The sequence below is a fragment of the Podarcis muralis genome, chromosome 16, assembly GCF_964188315.1.
Source record: "Podarcis muralis chromosome 16, rPodMur119.hap1.1, whole genome shotgun sequence".
NCBI lineage: Eukaryota > Metazoa > Chordata > Lepidosauria > Squamata > Lacertidae > Podarcis > Podarcis muralis.
In genome coordinates, this window is record NC_135670.1 from 2623369 (window position 1) to 2640833 (window position 17465).

Sequence of the window (17465 nt, forward strand, 5' to 3'; positions counted from 1 at the left end):
GTAATCCCCTTTTACAGCCGGTGGCGGCTGCTACCTCTTTCCGGAACAAATGCCACAGTTTGAAGATTACATTCCCACCTCTTTTTCTTCCAGGATGCGCCTTCCTGACCTACTGCGCCCGCGAGTCAGCTCTCAAGGCCCAAAGTGCTCTTCACGAGCAGAAGACGCTACCCGGGGTAAGTTGTTTGCGGCGTTTGCGCTTCACCTCGCCGTCCGTCCCCTATGCACACACACAAACACACCTTCCTGGTCACCTGCCGTGAAAACTGTTAATGCACGACTCTCTCTCTCTCTTTCTCTGTCTGTCTCTCTTGCAAATAACCACATGGCTGTTTCCTCTCTGTGTGGAGCCAGTTGGGGAATGGACTCTCCTGAGATTTCGCCCCTGCATTCAGGCTCAGTTGTCACCCTCGAAAGACAACTCAAACCCTCTCTCTTTCCCTCACTCTCTCACACACAAAGACCTCTTCGCTTAGACAAGGAGAGGTTCTGCGGGAGCGCTGCCCTTAGAAAACCTGCCTTTGTTTGGTTGCGGTTTAAGTTATAAAATCAGTTAGTTGCCTATTACCTTGTATATACATTAGTCTGAATCGCCAGTGCCTTTTTGTGGAGCCTGGTTCCAGAGGTAAAGGGACCCCTGACCATTAGGTCCAGTTGCAGACGACTCTGGGGTTGCGGCGCTCATCTCGCTTTACTGGCTGAGGGAGCCGGCGTACAGCTTCCGGGTCATGTGGCCAGCAGGACTAAGACGCTTCTGGCGAACCAGAGCAGCGCATGGAAACGCCGTTTACCTTCCCCTCTAGAGCGGTACCTATTTATCTACTTGCACTTGGACGTGCTTTCAAACTGCTAGGTTGGCAGGAGTTGGCAGAGGTCCAAGGTCCAAGGTGCAAACTGGCAAACACACATGGCATCAGAAGTCAGTAAACAGGATAATCTTTGCCGATGTCTAGCAACATCGGATGCGGGTGGCACTGTGGGTAAAAGCCTCAGTGCCTAGGGCTTGCCGATCGAAAGGTCGGCGGTTCGAATCCCCGCGGCAGGGTGTGCTCCCGTCGTTTGGTCCCAGCGCCTGCCAACCTAGCAGTTCGAAAGCACCCCCGGGTGCAAGTAGATAAATAGGGACCGCTTACTAGCGGGAAGGTAAACAGCGTTTCCGTGTGCGGCTCTGGCTCGCCAGATACAGCTTTGTCACGCTGGCCACGTGACCCGGAAGTGTCTCCGGACAGCGCTGGCCCCCGGCCTCTTGAGTGAGATGAGCGCACAACCCTAGAGTCTGGCAAGACTGGCCCGTACGGGCAGGGGTACCTTTACCTTTTAGCAACATTTCAGATGCCAGGAAAGGTTTGTCTGGGCAGAACTTGCAGAGATCTCGGGCCAGAGGAGAGGAAGGGTGAGATTTTAATCACAGGAACCTAGGAAGCTGCCTTAAAATGAATCAGGCCATTGGTCCATCAAGTTCAATATTGTCTACACTGACTGGCAACAGCTCTCCAGGGTTTTTGGCTGAGGACATTCCCATCTCTGCATGGAGGTGCCAGGGACTCGAACCCAAGACCTTCTACATGAAAAGCAGGTGCTTTGTCACTGGGCTGTGACGCTTCCCCTTAGATTGCAAACCTGCAGACAGGACCCAGTTTTTATGTTTAATTTCTTGGCAGCACCCAGTGACTTTAGGCACCTTTATAAATAATAAACAGTGATTCTTGTTCCTTAGGAAAAGATGTTTACCCTGCTGTTCTGTACATCCCCCGAGGCAGCTAAGAATAATAAAACTCATCAAGATATTGGGTTGTTGGGTGTTTTTTCCATTATTATTTTAAAAAGCCCAAATAACCAAGGAGACTGAAAATGAAAGCAGTTAGCCAGTGAAGCCTCATCAAACACACCTGATAAAACATTAATAATCAGTAATGGGTCATTTATTTATTTTTTTTAAAAAGCAAGGATTCTGGCAAATGGAAGTTCTAGGAACGGGTAAATTGGTCAATTTCATTTTCTCTCACTTTCCCAGGGTTAAGTTTGGTTCTCCAAATTTCCACTGCCAGTTTATGATTTTCTTTAAAAGCCCTCATGAACATTCAACTGCATTTGAATGCAAATTTCTCCTAATACACCTAGCTTTTGTCTGCGATCTCCCCTTGTTGTTGTTTAGTCATGTCCGCCTCTTTGTGACCCCCTGGACCAGAGCATGCCAGGCCCTCCTGTCTTCCACTGCCTCCCTCATGCTGGTAGCTTCGGGAACACTGTCCCACCATCTCGTCCTCTGTCGTCCCCTTCTCCTTGTGCCCTCCATCTTTCCCAACATCAGGGTCTTTTCCAGGGATTATTCTCTTCTCCTGAGGTGGCCAAAGTCTTGGAGCCTCAGCTTCAGGATCTGTCCTTCCAATGAGCACTCAGGGCTGATTTCCTTCAGAATGGAGAGGTTTGATCTTCTTGCAGTCCATGGGACTCTCAAGAGTCTCCTCCAGCACCAGAATTCAAAAATATCAGTTCTTCAGCAACCAGTCTTCTTTATGGTCCAGCTCTCGCTTCCATACATAACTGCTGGGAAAACCAGAGCTTTAACTATATGGACCTTTGTTGGCAAGGTGATGTCTCTGCTTTTTAAGATGCTGCCTAGGTTTGTCATTGCTTTTCTCCCAAGAATATGGGATATGGATATGGGAAGTTCTGAAGGAGAAATGTGGTTCTGAGCCGACTATAGCAAGCTGACTTTCACTGTATAGTTTAGTATTGTCTACACTGGCTGGCAGCAGCTGTCCAGGTTTTCAGGCAGTGGACAGCAGGTTCTCTATCCTCTGAGTTACCCCCCTTCCCATAAAAATAAAGTTAAGATTCCAGTCCTCATGGTTCTGAGGAAAGGGCCACTTTGAACAGGAACATAGGTAGCTGCCTTATATGGAGTCAGAACATTGGTCCATCTAGTTCAGTATTGTCTGCCCAGACTGGCAGCAGCTCTCCAGGGTTTAGGCAGGGGACATTATTGTCAGCTCTCCCTGGAGATGCCGAGATTCAAACCCAGGACCTTCTGCATGCATAGCAGAGCTACAGCCCCTTCCCAAAGACCCAATAAGATTCCAGTCCTGCTGATTCTCTTTTCTCCTTTTTCTGATCTTTTGTCTGGTTTGCTACATTTCTGTCCTTTTTTGGAACAACTCCTCAATTTTTTTTGTCAGGTCTCCTAAGGGATACAGTGGTACCTCGGTTTATGAACTTAATCCATTCTAGAAGACCGTTTTTAAACCGAAACTGTTCTTAAACCGAGGCAAAGTTCTCAAACCAGGACACTGCTTTCGGTTTTGCGGAGTTTGCAAACCAAATTGTTCTTAAACCGGACTGCTCTTAAACTGAGGTACCACTGTACATTTTTTGACGCAATTTTGCCCTTACGTACAGAATTATTATTATTATTTAGCAATTGCATTTTGTTTTTGTTTTTATAAATTTTTATTAACAATTTCAACAAAACAATAACGTAACGTAAGAACAAAATTCATTTTAAAAAAAGGGGGGAAAGAGATTTTAGAAGAGATTGCAGAAAAAGAGAAACAATTGTCAAAGAAAGCAAATAAGGAGTCAGTTAAACAGGCAACTAGAACATTACAAACTCAATATTCTATGATAATGAATGAGGGACTGAGCTGGAAAATAAAAAGAATGAAACAAAAATATTTTGAGCATGCCAATAAATCAGGAAAACGGCAGCTGAAGAAAGTGAACAAAGGAACTCTATTAATAAAATTAATACAGCAATTGCATTTTGTATATCATTTTCCACTAATGCAGGGAAGGCACTCTGCACATGCACAAGGATACCCTCTCTGCGTCATAGTCTTCAGGCATGAACTTGTATCAGCCGGCTTTTCTCTTTCGCAGCCTTTTGTTCTTTAAGGTAAAGGTAAAGGTACCCCTGCCGGTACGGGCCAGTCTTGACAGACTCTAGGGTTGTGCGCCCATCTCACTTAAGAGGCCGGGGGCCAGCGCTGTCCGGAGACACTTCTGGGTCACGTGGCCAGTGTGACATCGCTGCTCTGGCGAGCCAGAGCCGCACACGGAAACGCCGTTTACCTTCCCGCCAGTAAGCGGTCCCTATTTATCTACCTGCACCCGGGGGTGCTTTCGAACTGCTAGGTTGGCAGGCGCTGGGACCGAGCAACGGGAGCGCACCCTGCCGCAGGGATTCGAACCGCCGACCTTTCGATCGGCAAGCCCTAGGCGCTGAGGCTTTTACCCACAGCGCCACCTGCGTCCCACTAGTTTTGTTCTTTACACGTTGGCAAAACAGCAGGTGTTTTATGCATTTGTGGGTTCCAGCTGTGCCTCTGCACACCTTGCCTTATTTATTTTTTGTGGGGGGGACGGGAGACGGACACTTGCTTTTCCACCTTTCTCCCTTCCACCTGGTTTCCTGGCACCTGCTAAGCGAGGGAGGAGGTAGAACAGCAAGACGTTCAAAGGGCAGGTGTTTTGCCCGATGTTGGAACAGGAGCTACAGTTTCTACCTTTGTTCTGGCGGGGCCTGAGGCCCTGACCATCGCCGTCACCTGTCTCTTGCTTTTCACCTGTGCCCATCCTTTCAGCTGCGGTTACAGGTGTGTGAGAGCTGCTTTTTAAAAAAAATAATTTTTATTGCTTTTAACATATAAATTATAAAATGTACCACAAAACTTATCACTTATACAATCTTTTTAGACTTCCATCAGCACCTCTGATGATCCACCGTTTTAACCACTTCTTAACTTTATATTGGGACGCGGGTGGCGCTGTGGGTAAAAGCCTCAGCGCCTAGGGCTTGCCGATCCAAAGGTCGGCGGTTCGAATCCCTGCAGCGGGGTGCGCTCCCGTTGTTCGGTCCCAGCGCCTGCCAACATAGCAGTTCGAAAGCACTCCCGGGTGCAAGTAGATAAATAGGGACCGCTTACTAGCGGGAAGGTAAACAGCGTTTCCGTGTGCGGCTCTGGTGCCGGTTCGCCAGATGCAGCTTTGTCACGCTGGCCACGTGACCCGGAAGTGTCTCCGGACAGCGCTGGCCCCCAGCCTCTTGAGTGAGATGGGCGCACAACCCTAGAGTCTGTCAAGACTGGCCCGTACGGGCAGGGGTACCTTTACCTTTAGTTGTTTATTGCCTTGACATCTGGTGGGAGGGCGTTCCACAGGGCGGGTGCCACCACCAAGAAGGCCCTGTGCCTGGTTACCTGTAACCTCACTTCTTGCAGGGAGGGAACCACCGGAAGGCCCTCGGTGCTGGACCTCAGTGTCCGGGCAGAACGATGGGGGTGGAGACACTCCTTCAGGTATACTGGGCCTTTGAGGCCATTTAGGGCTTTCAAGGTCAGCACCAACACTTTGAATTGTGCTCATTAGGTGGCCGTGCCCATATTTATCTTGGCCCTGTGCCCTCCGCTGGCATGCCCCCACTCCACCCCACCTCCCACTCCCTGGAGGGTTGGCTAAGAGGGCAAAGCAGCCCTCAGGCAGCTCTTCCAGCGAAGAAGCCTTCTGGCTCAGACCAGAAATCTTCATCTAGTCCAGTTTCCTCCTCCCCACAGTTGGCCAGTCAAATGCCTCTGGGAAGCCCAAAAGCAAGGCGAGTTCGGCAACAGCTCTTCCCAACTTTTTGTTTCTCTGACGATTGCTGCGGCCCCCTCCCCTCCACGGCCGGAGGCAGCTACGCTTCTGAATACCCCTTGGTGGAAACCACAGGAGGGGAGAGGGCTGCTCTCGCACTCGGGTCCTGCTCAGGGTGCCCACCGGGGCCCCTGTGAGAACAGACTGCTGGACTAGATGGGTCATTCGCCTCATTTAGCAGGACTCCCCTTGCATTTTAATGCGCTTCTCTAGAGAAGGCAAGAACCGAAACCCTGTGAAATTTGCACTTTTCCAGATTGTGATGCAGTTCTCCAATACACACACACACACAAAATATGAATATTGTTAGCAGGGAGCGTGCACAGAAATGCAGCTGCGAGTGAAAAATTATGACGGCGCTCTATGTGAAGGGAGACCGCCTGCAAAAAAGGAAATGTACACGTTAAGCAAAACTGCATTCGGAAAAGGGCATGTGAGGGGAAGCAGAAATGCTGACTTTTTAAATTAAATGAAGAAGCGCTAAATGAGGCGGAAAGGTGGCGAAGCAAACTTCAGATGGGGGGGTGACAAATGGATAGAAACTGAAATTGACAAGTCACCCCTCTGCTGCTCACAGTACGTCGATTTCAGGATGAAAGCCGTGCAAATGATAACTGGTGGCAGAATTTAACGGAGGGGGGGGAATTTTTTATTTCTGTGGAAATGTAGAAATATATATATATCTGGCACCCCGGTCTGGCTTCCTTGCTTTCCATCTCCCTCCCGGTCCTCGCTTTTGTTCAGGGACTTATCTGGAAACATCTGTTATAAATATCTCCCACTTTGCTCCGGGTACGGCGGCGTCACCTGGCTGCTCGGTTGCTAGGAAACCGGCGGCTCGCGAAAGCACCGTTGCCAGGTAAACACCATCCAGGGCGGCTCATGGCAGGGAAGAAGGGGGGTGGAGAGGGGGGGATGGAAAGGGGGCAGGTGCGCCGAGCTGTGGGTGGCTGAGCTGACAATGGCAGGAGGGTCCGCCGGGAGAAGCAGTGGCGATGCGTCTGCCTTCTGCCTTGTGGGAATAGCATCCGCGTCCCAGGAGGGGTTTGCGTCTGGGTTGATATCCGCGTCTGTTTTCCTTAGGAACCGGGCAGAGAAGGCGAGAGCTCTGCTCCCCACACACACCCCATATCTCTCCAGCCCACTCAGGCCTCTTTGGGGTTAGCAGTTTTGCAGGAGAATTCTGGTGGCTGCAGTTTCTCCCCACAAAGTGGGGAGGGAAGGTTTTTGTTGTCTCCCGGTCTTGCAGCTGGCAGGCATCCGAGCTGAACGTTGGAAGATTTCGGAAGTACGTTTCTGAGCACAGTTCAAAGTGTTGGTGCTGACCTTGAAAGCCCTAAACGGCCTCGGTCCAGAATACCACAAGGAGCGTCTCCACCCCCATCGTTCTGCCCGGACACTGAGGTCCAGCTCCGAGGGCCTTCTGGTGGTTCCCTCACTGCAAGAAGCCAAGCTACATGGACCCAGGCAAAGGGCCTTCTCGGTGGTGGCACCCACCCTGTGAAACACCCTCCCATCAGATGTCAAGGAAATAAACAACTATATGACTTTTAGAAGACATCTGAAGGCAGCCCTGTTCAGGGAAGTTTTTAATGTGTGACATTTTAACATATTTTTAATCTTTGTTGGAAGCCAGCCAGAGTGGTTGGGGAAACCCAGCAAGATGGGCGGGGTACAAATAATAAATTATTATTATTATTATTATTATTATTATTATTATTATTATTATTTAGTGAAAACCTTTCTGTTGCCCTTGGAAGCTCTTGGTTGGACCTCCTCATTAGGAACCACCAAACCGGCTTTGAAATGTCACTTGGGGTGAAATTTGGTTCTGATTTGGTGGATGAAATTATCTCCCTTGTCAAGGCCTGGGCTCAGCCCTCGTTGGCCCCGATTCACCTCAAACGGGTGGGTCTTTTCCAGGGAGTCTTCTCTTCTCATGAGGTGGCCAAAGTCTTGGAGCCTCAGCTTCAGGATCTGTCCTTCCAGGGAGCACTCAGGGCTGGTTTCCTTCAGAATGGAGAGGTTGGATCTTCTTGCAGTCCATGGGACTCTCAAGAGTCTCCTCCAGCACCAGAATTCAAAAGCATCCATTCTTCAGCGATCAGCTTTCTTGATGGTCCAGCTCTCACTTCCATACATCACTACTGGGAAAGCCATAGCTTTAACTATACGGACCTTTGTCGGCAAGGTGATGTCTCTGCTTTTTAAGATGCTGTCTAGGTTTGCCATTGCTTTTCTCCCAAGAAGCAGGCCAGCTACCACAACCTCCCCTTTCCAACTTTCCACTTTTTGAAGGTTGAAACAACTAGCATGACTATCACAACCAAATTAACTCATTAAAACAATAAAAGGTAAAGGGACCACTGACCATGAGGTCCAGTCGTGGCCGACTCTGGGGTTGCACCTCTCATCTTGCTTTATTGGCCGAGGGAGCCGGTGTACAGCTTCCGGGTCATGTGGCCAGCATGACTAAGCCGCTTCTGGCGAACCAGAGCAGCGCACGGAAACACCGTTTACCTTCCCGCCAGAGCGGTACCTATTTCTCTACTTGCACTTTGACGCGCTTTCAAACTGCTAGGTTGGCAGGAGCAGGGACCGAGCAACGGGAGCTCACCCCGTCGCGGGGATTCGAACCGCCGACCTTCTGATCAGCAAGACCTAGGCTCTGTGGTTTAATCCACAGCGCCACTGAGGAGCATTAAAACCAGGACCATTTTATGCTAAAAAAAAGAAAGAAAAAGAAAAGAAATTGTGTCCTTTGTCAAGGCGTGGGCTCAGCCCTTGTTGGCCCCGATTCACCTCGAACGGCGCTCCTTGCGCAAGGCCTCACTCCCTGCGCAAGAAGACGGTGGGTGAGATTTTCGCTCTCGTTTCCTGTCTCTTTGCTCCGAAGGAAGGGCACAGCACTCTCGCCTGAGATCAGAAGGCATTTATCTGGGTGCCAACTGCTCTAAGCGGCTTCCCGCGCCCCTCCCTGCCCCCAATGCAACACGCTTTGCCTCGGCTCCGCCAGGCCTAAATCCAGGGATTATCCAGCCCAATCCCAAATCTCCTTAGATCCCAGAATGCTGTGCATGGCCGGCGCATTACTGTGGGCTGCGTTGGTGGGGGATGAGCAGCCTGCTGTTTGTTTAGTATCGGTGGCCGAGGGAGGGCGATACGCCATTCGAGGTAAATGGCTCCGGAGAGGGAGAGAGGTCGCAGGTCACCGCGCCGAAAATATCCAGGGATCAAGCGATCCCAGAGCTTAAAAAGACCCAGCCGGATCGCTTTGGAGCCTCCGTGGAAAAAATGGGAGCTGTGACGTTTGCTATTCTTTAAGGGTGGGGGGACAAAGGAGGAAGGTCCGGGAGGAGATAATTCGAATATCTGTGAGGCTGCCCTTAGTCCTGGCCATCTGGACTTGCAGTGCCAGACTCTGACCGGCAGCAAACCTCTAGGCCTCCACACACCCCTCTCTTATTTCTGAGATCCTTTCATGTGGCGATCCCAAGGATCGCTAAGCAAGGTCCCAAATGTGTCTGCCATTCTCCTTCGGGGAGGTGTTCCAACCCCACAATCCCTCCAGCTAATCATTTGGGATTTCTCTCTGGAGCCAGAAGCAGCCCTGTTTATTTCCATTATATTTATATTATAGCTGGGAAGGGGTGGATCTGTCGATGTCGGATTCTCTCTGCCTCTCACTTCTCCAACTTCGCCTTCACTTCTCCCGGTTTCCACATCAGTTTGCGAATCAGAGCTCCTCGTGAGAATTAATCAGCTTTTCCGTGCAAACTTATTCTAATGCACACATTTTGGGGGGGGGGGGTGTTATGCAACTTTGCCCAGGACCTGCATTTTTTGCGTAGTCACCCCCTCCTCCAATGCAACACATTTTCCCATGTTCTTTTCAACCATGTGTGTGCTTTGGTGCACATTTTGTCCTATTATATGCATTCTTGAACACCTTGGCCGGGGCTGGAGATCTTTGCATTGCAAAATCTGGTGAAGTGTGAATTTCAGAGTTGGCAGGCAGGAAGTTGAGGTGCTTTTGGGCTCTGATCCTGTTTCCACGTTTCCCAAAGGGCATCTGGTCGGGCACTGTGGAGCCATCGTGCCAAATAGCTGCTAATAGCCTCAACCTCAGTGCATTTGTCTAATCCTCTTTTAAAACATTATTATTATTATTATTATTATTATTATTATTATTATTATTATTATTATTCTGCTATATATTTCAAAGGAAAAAAATCTCAAGGTGGTTTACAGCACATCAAATAAAACAATTCAGGGAAATATTTCAGATGCTTCTCTAAGTGCTTCCCCTGTATTTATTAACCTCCTTAATTTATGTAGCAGAATTTATGTAGCAGAAGTGCTCTAGGAAGCCCATGTGGCGTAGCGGTTAGAGTGTTGTACAAGGACCTGGAAGGTCCGGGTTCAAATCCTCCCTCAGTCAGGAAGCTCACTGCGTGACCGTGGAGTCGGTCATCGCCTCTTAACCAGGCATAGGCAAACTCAGCCCTCCAGATGTTTTGGGACTACAACTCCCATCATCCCTGACCACTGGTCCTGTTAGCTAGGGGTGATGGGAGTTGTAGTCCCAAAACATCTGGAGGGCTGAGTTTGCCTATGCCTGCTCGTCTTAACCTCCCTCGCAGGGTCGTTGTAGGGATTAACCGAGGAAGGGAGTGAACTATTTACTCCTCGGGAAAGAAAGGTGGGATAGGAGTGGATGGCTATCACTGGCCTACTGCAGCAGTGAGTTCCACAGTTTGAGCTGCTTCGCGGTACCATTTCCTGGAAGGGGAGGATACTCTCGCACTCGGGTCCTGCTTGCAGGTTCTCCCCCATCAGGCATCTGGTTCACAGGAGGCTGGACCGTATGGGCCATTTGCTGTTCCAATGTTGTTCCATTGTTGTTGTTGTTGTTTAGTTGTTTAGTCGTGTCCGCCTCTTCGTGACCCCCTGGACCAGAGCACTCCAGGCACTCCTGTCTTCCACTGCCTCCCGCAGTTTGGTCAAACTCATGCTGGTCGCTTCGAGAACACGGTCCCACCATCTCGTCCTCTGCCGTCCCCTTCTCCTTGCGCCCTCCATCTTTCCCAACATCAGGGTCTTTTCCAGGGAGTCTTCTCTTCTCATGAGGTGGCCAAAGTCTTGGAGCCTCAGCTTCAGGATCTGTCCTTCCAGTGAGCACTCAGGGCTGATTTCCTTCAGAATGGAGAGGTTTGATCTTCTTGCAGTCCATGGGACTCTCCAGAGTCTCCTTCAGCACCATAATTTAAAAGCATCCATTCTTCAGCGATCAGCCTTCTTTATGGTCCAGCTCTCACTTCCATACATCACTACTGGGAAAACCATACCTTTTACTATACGGACCTTTGTTGGCAAGGTGATGTCTCTACTTTTCCATTAATATCGATGGATCTACTCTGCGTGTGACTGGAAACAGCCCAGTGCCATCTGTACATGCTCAGGAACATTTTGCCTTTGGATTTATTTGTTCGTTACACTTTTGGACAGGGCCGGGGGACGGGGACCTCAGAATAAAGTCCTACTTATTTTCTTGGGGGACGGGACTTTATGCTCAAGGAAGGATTTACACCCGTGGCAGAGAAGTGGTGTCCCTTTGGATCTCAACAGGCTCCACCTCATTGACCATTGGACATGCTGGCCAGGGGATGTGAAAGTTGCTGTCCAATAGCATCAGGAGTGCTACAGGTTCCTAATGAGGAAATTAGCTGGAAAATAAAAAGAATGAAAGAAAAATATTTTGCGTATGCCAATAAATCAGGAAAACTGCTAGTGTGGCTGTTGAAGAAAAGTGAACAAAGAAACTCCATAAACAAAATTAATATAAATGGAAAGTTAGTGTGTCTCTTACTAGCAGATTCCTTCCTTCCCACCCAACCACCTGCCCCAAATCTCCCTCTGCCTCCCTTCTGGGAATAGAGGGTGAAATAATGTGCACATCTTGCTAAAAAGGGAACGTGTCGCATGCCAGCTACAGATGGCCAAAGAAAATTAAACCTGTGTCTCCATGTGGGTAATCCGTGCCTTAATCTCCCCCACGGAGGCACCGGCAGGAGGGGGGGGGTCTCCAAGCAGCGGAGACAACTGTGGGGGGACGATGACGGACTTTCATTTTCTTCCCTTCTATGTGGGTTTGGTTCAATAAATCTGGAGCCTGCCCTGTCCAGGAACCAGAATTCAGGACTTGCAGGGACCTTCAGTGCTCACTTTGAAACACCTGCCTGAAAACCTTTCTGACTAGGCCAACGCCGGCTGTCAAGAATACACCATTCCGAAATGTTGTATGTTTTAAAGTTCTTTTTTAGGGTTTCTAATTTATGGGGGGTTTTTTTGTTTTATAGCTGTAAACTGGTTTGGTACTTTTTGTGACACAGCTGTACATACCGTATTTTTCGCTCTATAGGATGCACCAGACCATAGGAGGGGGAGAATGGGGGGACTTTTTTTCTTGTTCTCCCCCTCAAAAACAAGGTGCATTCAAGGTGCGTTCAAGAGCAGGTCGGGGAACAGGGCAAAGCCTTGCCACTGCCCCCCAAGCTTGTGGGGCTGGCGATGGGGGAAGCGCTGCTTTCCCCTACTGCCAACCTCAAATTCCCTGAAGCCTTTGGAGCGCAGCTGCACTCCAAAGGCTTGGGGCTTTGGGGACATCCTTTGTAGCCTCCACAGGGCGGTGGGGTTCCTTCACCCCGCCGCCCTGCGGAGGCTTTGCGCAGCCATCCCGAAGCTGGAACAGCGAGACGGAGAGCTACGCAGCGCCCCGTCTCGCTGTTTTGGCTTTGGGGACAGCAGGCTTTGGGGACAGCAGGCGGGAGCCCAGCTTGCGGAGAGCTGCCCGAAGCCCGGGGTGCACAGCGGGAACTCCCACCAGCTCTGCAGGCTTGCGGATAGCTTCCTGAAGCCTGGAACGCGAGAGGAGTCGGTGCGCACCGACCCCTCTCGCTCTCCAGGCTTCAGCGAAAGCCTGCATTCGCTCCATAGAACGCACACACTTTCCCCCTTCATTTTTGGAGGGGGAAAAGTGTGTCGTATAGAGCGAAAAATACGGTACATACTTTCAGACATTAATTATAAAAATAAGTAGTATTTCAAAGAGGAAATTTCCACGGGTGCATGGATGTAACATATCTTCAGACATGATTGTGGCCCCCGCCCCCCAAAAAGTACTTTTTTTTTTTTACACAATGCTGTAAAACACATGTTTTGGAGCACTATGCAAGATCGCTTAATCTGGCCCTGAGTAGGCACCTAACTTATTCAAAACCATGAGGGCTAGCTGCTTGGTTTTTTTCCTTTCAAGGGAAAAATAGCTTCATTCCAAGGGGTAGATCACTGCCAGTTTTTTTTATAGTGGGAGTAGATCGCAGTCAAACGTGGGTTAAATCACAGAGCTTAGGACTTGCTGATCAGAAGGTCGGCAGTTCGAATCCCCGCGACGGGGTGAGCTCCCGTTGCTCGGTCCCTGCTCCTGCCCACCTAGCAGTTCAAAAGCACGTCAAAGTCCAAGTAGATAAATAGGTACTGCTCCGGCGGGAAGGTAAACTGCGTTTCCATGCGCTGCTCTGGTTCGCCATAAGCGGCTTAGTCATGCTGGCCACATGACCCAGAAGCTGTACGCCGGCTTCATCGGCCAGTAAAGTGAGATGAGCGCCGCAACCCCAGAGTCGGCCACAACTGGACCTAATGGTCAGGGGTCCCTTTTACCTTTAGATCGCAGTCTCTTGGGAGTTGGACATGCCTCGTGTAGACCATACTGAGGCACACGGATCGAGGGTTTGGTTCGGTACATGGTTGTTGTTGTTGTTTAGTTGTTTAGTCGTGTCCGACTCTTCGTGACCCCCTGGACCAGAGCACGCCAGGCCCTCCTGTCTTCCACAGTTTGGTCAAACTCATGCTGGTAGCTTCAAGAACACTGTCCAACCACCTCGTCCTCTGTCGTCCCCTCCTCCTTGTGCCCTCCATCTTTCCCAGCATCAGGGTCTTTTCCAGGGAGTCTTGTCTTCTCCTCGTTACATGGTACCTTCCTGTATTCTTCTGTTCACACACAGACACACACTTGCCTCTCCTGAGTGCCAAACAGAGCTTCAGCATCCTTGCCATTTCCCTGAGCCCCTCGTGGCTCTCAGCTCCTGCCATCTTTTGTCGAGACCCCTGGCTGCTGTGCTTGCCAGCGATGGGGCGAGAGCATTTGGCTCTTGGCCAAACGCAGCAAGGGCCCGTTTTATTTGCCCATCGCATCCTGCCCAACTGCAAGCAGGGAGACCACCTCCCAGGAATCTGCCTTCAACTGCTGGTTCACCCGGCAAAGTCTTTGCAAAGTCTCCAATTGAAGGGAACATTTCCTTATCCTGCTTTTAACAGCACCAGGGACCGAACCTGGGACCTTCTGAAACGCGAGTTGCAGTTTGTTGGGCTCCCAAGAGCAGGGGTCAGCAAACTTTTTCAGCAGGGGGCCGGTCCACTGTCCCTCAGACCTTGTCGGGGGCCGGACTATATTTTGAAGAAAAGAAAAAAACGAATTCCTATGCCCCACAAATAACCCAGAGATGCATTTTAAATAAAAGCACACATTCTAGTCATGTAAAAATGCGCTAATTCCCGGACCGTTCGTGGGCCGGATTTAGAAGGCGATTGGGCCGTTTGAATCAACATTCACAAATTCTTTATTGGTAATATACAGATAGATAAACTGGGGATCTTTACAATTTTGTAACATGCAGACAAATTTTTTTTTCTTTTTTAGGGGGAATGGGGGGGAAATGTGAATGATGTATTTTTGTTAAAATTCTTATGTTGGAATGCCTAATAAAAATATTTTAAAAAATAAAAATAGAAGGCGATTGGGCTGGATCCGGCCCCCAGGCCTTAGTTTGCCTACCCTTGCCCAGGAGTCTTTTCTGACGCCAGAGACCCCCTCAGGAGGAAGTGGGAGATGCGAGCGACGACCCAGAGGGTACCCAGCTGGCACCAAGAATATAAGCCCCCTTTCCTCAGGCGCTAGAAACTGGCCCCACAGCAGGGACCTCCTTGCTCAGTTATTCTGGCCCCTCCGCTCCACCCCAGAGCTGGATGCATGCGAACTTCTCAGCTTGGCTCCTGTTTCCCCCAAACCGGGGCTGTCGCGCTTCGCCACGGCACTGCCGCGCCATTCCCCAAATCAGCAAAACAAACCCGGGGCTGTGGAACAGCGTCTCCCATGGGGCTGGGGATTCTCCTATAGGGCCCACGCTTCTGCCACGCCGTGTCATCCGCACACACAACAGACTGGCGGGTGGAAGCTGGTTTTGCCCGATCAAAACTTGCGTGGCATATCAGCGCGGATAAAAACCAAATTGGGGGGGGGGTGGCAGGGTGTGGGGAGGCTTAGGAGCAAATTTGTTTTTGCGAGCTGATCTCTCCCGATTTTTGTGAAACACAAACAAACCGACCCACGCACACACATCATCTTCTGCAAATACCTTGCTGGTTCACCTTTCATTCTGAACATTTCCTTCCTCTCCTCCCCCCCCAACCCAAAAAACCACACACCTTTCCTTCCCACCCCCTTCTATTCTCTCCTTCCCGTTGCCAAAGTCTCCAGGTCATTGTTTATAGAGATAAGTTATGATGTCAGCGCATGTTCCCATGGCAACCCGATGGGTAAATTGGAGATGAGTGGGTGGTTACCATGGAGTATATTCTTCCGTTGCCATCGTTACAAAGCACCTGCTCCCTCTTTCTTTCTTTCTTTCTTTCTTTCTTTCTTTCTTTCTTTCTTTCTTTCTTTCTTTCTCTCCTGTCCCCCTCCACTCGTGATTTCGATAGCATAAATGACTGGCGGTTGGGTGGGGGGGGGAAGGTGGTATCAGCAATTTCCTGATGCGATCCTTTCTGGAATCATCCACATCTGAGGGAACAGCGTCGGGAATGAATTCACAGCACGGAACCCTTTGCCCCGGTAAAAACGAGATACAGTCCTGTGTTGGGTTGAATCGGAAGGAAAGGGCCAAGATTTTAAAAAATAAAATAAAATACGCTGCGAATGCTAATGGAAATGGGGTGGTTTGTTCCAAACAAACAAACCGTGCACATTGATGAGTTCATATCTGACACCACCCCTTAGAGCCAGTCCCTCTCTGGAAATTTGGCTTGCAGCTGAAATAAATGCTAATTTTTCACCAGTTTTTATCAGCTTCACCCCTCCCCTCTGTTCAGCTTTCAAATGGGAGCTGTTTTTGGCAAGGACTTTTCCTCTTGTATTGAAATTAATGCATATTCTTTCTGAGCTTTCTTTCTTTCTTTCTTTCTTTCTTTCTTTCTTTCTTTCTTTCTTTCTTTCTTTCTTCCCCTTCCACTATTTCCCTTTCTGATGTCAAGTTTTAGCTTCCCTCTTTCCCATTATTGGGACACGGGTGGCGCTGTGGGTTAAACCACAGAGCCTAGGACTTGCCGATCAGAAGGTCGGCGATTCGATTCCCCGCGACGGGGTGAGTTCCTGTTGCTCAGTCCCTGCTCCTGCCAACCTAGCAGTTCGAAAGCATGTCAAAGTGCAAGTAGATAAATAGGTACCGCTCCGGCGGGAAGGTAAACAGTGTTTCCGTGCGCTGCTCTGGTTCACCAGAAGCGGCTTAGTCATGCTGGCCACATGACCCGGAAGCTGTACGCCGGCTCTCTTGGCCAATAAAGCGAGATGAGCGCCGCAACCCCAGAGTCGGCCACGACTGGACCTAATGGTCAGGGGTCCCTTTACCTTTAACTTTCCCATTATTTGTTACCACCTCTACGGGTCCAACATCAGCCCTACCTAGAGTAGACCCATTGAAGTTGAATAACGGTTTCTGGTTCCCCAGAATGGTTTAAAATCAATGGGCAAGACTGAGTCTATCATTGGAAAGGGAGGCAGTAGAAATGAATGGACCTAAGACAGGCCACATTCACACCCTACATTTAAAGCACTTTGATACCACTTTAAACAGCCGCGGTGTCTCCCAAGGAATTCTGGGAAATGTAGTTCTTTAGGAGTGCTGCTGAGAGTTGCTAGGCGACTCCCCCTCCCCATTTCCCCTCCTGCAATTCTCAGAGTGGTTTAAAAAGCCATTTCCTCTTCACGGGGAATTCAGGAAACAGCAGCTCCAAGAGGCGAATATCACCTCTCAGTGCCTTTAACAAACTACATCTCCCAGGATTCTTTGGGGGAAGCCAAGACTGTTCTTAAAGCAGCATCATAGTGCTTTAGATGTACGGTCAATTAATTAATTTCCATGGGCCTGTTTTGAGCAGAGCTTGAGTTGCATGCCATCCTATAGAACTTACCGTTATTAAGTAGTAGTAATTAACAACGAACTGGGCAGTTAGCTGGCTGGGGGCTGATGAGAGTTTCAATCCAAAACATCTTTATTATTTTCAATGGTGACGACGATGGAAATAATAAAGATGTTTTCGACTGAAACTCCCGCCAGCCCCCAGCCAGCTTAACTGCTTGTCAGCTCCCAGTTTAAATGGTGGTACTGAAAAATATAGTTTTTAAATACTCTTTGGCTCGTCCCACGAGCAGGAGTAATTAGCAATCGAGCGATGGATTAGATGTGTCCCTTTGGGACCCCTGTAACATATTTGAAGGATGGGCAGAGAGGTCTTTCCTTAACCCGGACTGCAAAAACAATGGGTTGCTTGCTCTTAAAAGGCCTCGTTTGCTACTCCTTTAATTCTCACAACGATCTTGCAAGGTAGGTTAAACTGAGAATGAATGGCTATGCCTAAGCTGGACCCATTCATTCCAATGGGTCTACACAACCCACTAGCTGCAAATCCTAAAACTACAGGTGAAACTCGAAAAATTA

At 49.4% G+C, this 17465-nt stretch overlaps 1 protein-coding gene across 3 annotated transcripts in view; it reads left to right on the forward strand.

Annotated features, from left to right (window-relative positions):
* Positions 1–17465, forward strand: part of CELF3 (CUGBP Elav-like family member 3) — an 85730-nt gene that overhangs the window by 26477 nt on the left and 41788 nt on the right. For all 3 annotated transcript variants that reach the window (XR_013391064.1, XM_077920797.1, XM_077920796.1), the window contains exon 2: positions 94–176. Coding sequence is in view for 2 of the 3 variants with exons in the window: in XM_077920797.1 (XP_077776923.1) it covers positions 94–176 (83 nt within the window). In the remaining variant the exon portion in view is untranslated. The remainder of the gene's footprint in view (positions 1–93; positions 177–17465) is intronic.